Source organism: Tinamus guttatus, unplaced genomic scaffold (genome assembly GCF_059628265.1).
Source record: "Tinamus guttatus ecotype Peru unplaced genomic scaffold, ASM5962826v1 Tinamus_guttatus_pri_ptg000462l, whole genome shotgun sequence".
Lineage (NCBI taxonomy): Eukaryota > Metazoa > Chordata > Aves > Tinamiformes > Tinamidae > Tinamus > Tinamus guttatus.
Window position 1 is genome coordinate 1 of NW_028288996.1, and position 4812 is coordinate 4812.

At 47.1% G+C, this 4812-nt stretch overlaps 1 protein-coding gene across 1 annotated transcript; it reads right to left on the minus strand.

Moving 5' to 3' along the window:
• Positions 1-2196: 2196 nt before the first annotated feature.
• On the minus strand, positions 2197-2495 carry LOC104581048 (nucleoredoxin like 2; the record flags this gene model as incomplete). Its single annotated transcript, XM_010228602.2, has 1 exon — positions 2197-2495. A coding segment is annotated over exon 1 (299 nt), but the record flags the coding sequence as incomplete, so codon positions are not given.
• Between the last annotated feature and the right edge of the window lie 2317 nt (positions 2496-4812).

The following is a 4812-nucleotide window of genomic DNA, read 5'->3' on the forward strand; positions in this document are numbered from 1 at the left end:
GCACATTTCTCCTCCAGGAGCTCCCTCTGATCATTCATCTCCAGCAGAGCCTGCCTCTGCAGCACCTGGGTGGCTCGGACTGCCTGTAATTGATCTTGGAGGAGCTGATTCCTCTCCCATTTCTCCTCTAGCTGCCCCGCTAAAATCTTATACACACACAGCAGAGCACCTCCCATCCAACCAGCATGTTCCAGTCAGACCGAGTCCTTAGTACGGTCAGTCTCTACAAACCAACCCCAATACTGTAACACTGCCATGGGGTCCTTCTGGGTCCATGGTTCTGGAGAAACCTGGGTGCAGGTTTCCCATCGGTTCCACAGAATATTCCATGGTTCTGGCCCCCATTCAGGATGTTCCCTCAGAGGCGCAGCCTCCCTGTGGTCGCTAGCGTTGGCTACAGCACTCCCAAAAAAGAATGGCAGATACCACGCACAATAAAGACCACAAACACAAACGCGATTTCTATCCAGTGGCACGACCTCACATAGCTGTGCACTCCACGAGTGAGTTCCACTGTTTCAATTGCCGAATCTCATCCTCATCGCTAATTATGTTCCGGATGGATTCGGGATTTGGCAATAACCACATAGGACGAAATGGCTACGTTGAACATTTATTCAGGCAAGAACACGCAGAAGAAACGAACCATGGATAACTACTCACAAGGCAATACCCTCCAGTGGGATACTGGAACTGAACATCCTCTCAAGCGGGCAGATCAGAGAGAGTTGCTGATCGGCTGCCGTGGAGACAGCACAGGCCTCAAAGTTAGGAGTTTCTCCTTCCCCCGCTTCTCTCCGCACTGCCCTCTCTTTATGCCCAGTGCATCCTGGCACATAGGGTTAGTAGGACCCAGGAGGCAGGCCGGGCAGGGGGAAGGGGCAGACAAACTCCACCTATAGTTGTGCAACTCTCCCCCCTGGGTGCACATGCACGCATACCTGTGTGTGTGGGGAGGGGGCAGCCCTCAATCTGAGGGTCCTGCCTTCCTCATCGTCTTCCTCCTTCCTGGGTGTTTGACCTCCAAAGCTAGTTTAGAGGATGTCTGCAGTTAAGTTGGCTGCAAGCCCGATCAAGCAGCCAGCCTCAACTGGTTTTTAGAGAAGATTGGCTGTGAACCTGGCTAAGCAGCCATCTCTGTGCTCCTTATCACTCTCAGGCCAGGCAGACAAACACCTTCTGTCTCAAGGTCTGTGTTCTGCTTCCCCCAAGAGATTTTTATGACCTTACAAATCATAAAAATATCCACCTCCTATACAGGTGGACAGCACACAAACTTAGTGTGTGCATTTTTAAAATATATATAAATATATATATATAGCAGCTTGCAAAAATTTGTACGTTCAGGGTCTAAGTGTACCATGCACAGCCATACTGAGAATGACTGATTTCAGTAGGGCTTAGTATAAACACAACACACAGTTGTGGATCACAGTGAAAACATGTATCCTCATTTGCTAAAATCAGTTGTTGACATGTGCCTTCCTACTCCTCCTCCACACTAGCCCCTTTTCTCCAGTGCTTCTTTCCTTCTGGATCATCTCTATTTCTCCTCTGCAAGGATCAAAAGTCTGTGCCTCCAGCATCATAACCAACATTCAAGCTGAAGGCAGTCAAGTCATCAGGAGCTGTATTTCCTGCTACTCATACCACAGACTATATGAAGTAGTAAAGATGCAGTCCACCTAAAAGTACTCAGGATTTCTTTCAGGCTTATAAGGCTATTAGTGAAGAGCCCTGAGATCTTACTGTGATCTTACTAAGATCTTATTTTCTTACTGATTTTCCTTGTGCTGTTGCTTTTTTTTTTCAGATGTAGCAGACTTTCTTTGAAGAAAGTAAACTTATCTTAATTTTAGGGAGAGCCTACCTAAAGGTAAGTGGGAGCCAGCTAGTAACAAAGTCGCTCTTTAGAGAACAGGATGAAAATAGAGCTAAGTTGAGATGATGGATTGGCACTTTACGTTACAGAAATTACACCATGGTCTGAATTTCTTACTGTGCAGCAATAAGAGAAAGACTGTATGGAAAAAGCAGGTGGGAGGTCCTGTGGCAACGTTACATCAGAGGCCCCAGAGTTAGAGCTGAAAGACACCAGCATGTTTTGTCCTTGTTCACACTTCGGAAGCAGGAATCCTGATAGAGGCCCTGGAGAAGGGGGAGCAGCGGGGAGCTGGGGCTGCTGGCAGTACTCACTGCTTGTAGGGGTCGTGATAGGGCAGTGCCAGCCAGTCGCTGTGCATGATACGCATGTAGCCAGCCATCTCCTCAGCACTGTGGTCGGACGAGATGAAGACCACCTCCAAGGAGGCAGGTGGCTCCATCTCCTCCAGCAGCTCCATGTAAAAGCCACAGGGGACAGAGGTGAAGCTGCGGCATGAGGCACGGCAGATGGCTGAGAAGTACAAGCCCACCACCTTGTTCTGCAGGACCTCCTCCAACTCCACGCTGTACCTGTCCTTATCCATGAGATGTCTGGTGTACACCTCTACCATGCTTCTGCCCCTTCCCGGCTGGCTCCTCCACCCGCCATCTTCCCTTCCAGGCCTGCAGCATAGCAAGCTGGGGGCCGTGGCAAGGGGCATCTGCAGGGCAGGGCTCAGCACCCATGCTGCTCCACACATGCCCCCTGCGCCAGCCTGGGCCACGCAATGCCCACTGCCCTGCCCCACACCTCCATCACCTCCACCTTTTATAGCCACTGCCCCCAGCCCCTCCCCATTCACCCCTGAACAACGTTTATCTACAAGGGTGCTGCCCCTACAGCAAGCAGAGACAGCTGATGTAGTCCAAGTAAACACAGCATTTTTGAAAAGTTTTGCAAGTACAGCTTCTTGAAGCCTTTATCCTCCTAAATTTTGTTAAACAACTAAGTTTAATGCACAGGCAGACAGTACTAAGGCAGCACATCAGGCAATTGCCTAAAGCACAGGGAAGTAGTAAGGTCAAAATGAAAGGTCTAGGGACAAGGAGCTGCAAAGGTGAGGTATTTGGCTAGGAAAGGGGTGCCAGAAGAGCCTATGGATAGAGGGGAGGTGTTTGATAGGTTACACAAGTATCGAGTGAATTCACGGTGATTATTTACAAGTGGAAAAGTTAGCCTCTTCCTTTACATTCTGGGCAAATATTATTGCTTTAGGAGGCTATTACTTTAGACAAGGCTTGATGAAAATCTGATTTTCCTTTTTTTTTTCTTCTTTCCTCTATAAATGCATAAAGTCAAAGTTGTCTTTTTGAGAAAGCACATTTCAAGACTTCAGAAATTCAACATTTTCAATGATTTTAGTAAGTCAGATCCCTATCTTTTCCACATCTTCTCCCTTGAATATCTCATCCAAGGGCCTGAATTTGCTTGGGCAGCTTGTGCTGGGCATATGCCACTGAAATCTGTTTAAGGGGCTAAACTCTTCTCTATGCAAGAAAGTCTCATTTTATAATCCAGAGCATTATCATGTGTTTGGGTTTAATACTGTCTTTTGTCTCACAACTGACACTAAGAATTTAATAAAAATATCATTAAGTTACACTTGCACATTTTTTCTTTCCCTAAAGCAACCTGAATAAAGGAAATTAATGGAACAAGATTTGGCTGTTCAGGCAGTACAGTTTTAATATCTGTTTATTACTGTAGTTCAATGTAGCTAGCTCATGCAGATCAACACCCGCTTTTGGAATATGATGCTTTTGTTAAACAAAGCTTTAAACTCTCCCTAATGAACTGATGTGCAGAATATAAGTCTTCAATGAGACCTATTTCTTAGGCAACAGAATATGGTATACAGCAGGGTGAACTAAGGGAACTGAAGAGCCCCAGATATTGATCCCAATTGCACAGCCAATACACTGCACTGTCTTTAGTATAATTTTAGTAGGCTTGCTAAACTTGGGGAGGGGGGTATTTTTTGGGGTATCCATATAAGCAGCCTGACTTTCCCCTTTAAAATTGTGGAAGGGGGAAGAACGAGGAATCATAGAATGCTTAAGGTTGGAAGGGACCTCTAGAGGTCATCTAGTCCAACCCCCCTGCACATGCAGGGTCACCTAGAGCACGTGGCACAGGACTGCATCCAAGCGGGTTTGGAAGATCTCCAGAGGAGGAGGCTCCACAACCTCTCTTGGCAACCTGTTCCAGGGCTCTGTCACCCTTGCTGTCAAGAAATTTTTCCTTAAGTTCCTGTGGAACTTTTGGTGCTTCAGTTGTGGCCATTACCTCTAGTTCTGTCAGTGGCCACCACTGAAAAGAGACCAGCACCATCCTCCCCACTCCCTCCCTTGAGGTACTTATAGACACTGATTAGATCCCCTCTGAGCCTTCTCTTCTCCAGGCTGAACAGGCCCAGCTCCCTCAGCCTCTCCGCATAGGGCAGATGTTCCAGGCCCCTGATCATCCTTGTAGCCCTGCGCTGGACTCTCTCCAGCAGCTCCACTTGTCGTCCACCATGACACCCAGGTCCCTCTCTGCAGAGCTGCCCTCCAGAAGGTCAGTCCCCAGCCTGTACTGGTGTCTGAGGTTATTTCTCCCCATGTGCAGGACCTTGCACTTGGCCTTGTTGAATTTAATAAGGTTTTTCACCGCCCACTTGTCCAGTCTGTCCAGGTCCCTCTTGGGTATCAGCTACTCCTCCTCTCTTCATTTCACTATTCAAACTCAGGCTTGGTAATTTACCTTTTCATGCATTGCTTCATGCATTAGTATGAACAACTTACCCATCTTAAATAAATTTGCAGCATTGCAATATTACTCTTTACTGCTCATTGCCTCTAATTTGACTCAATTCTACTCTTTTATAGTGAGCAAAATAAAATTCAGAA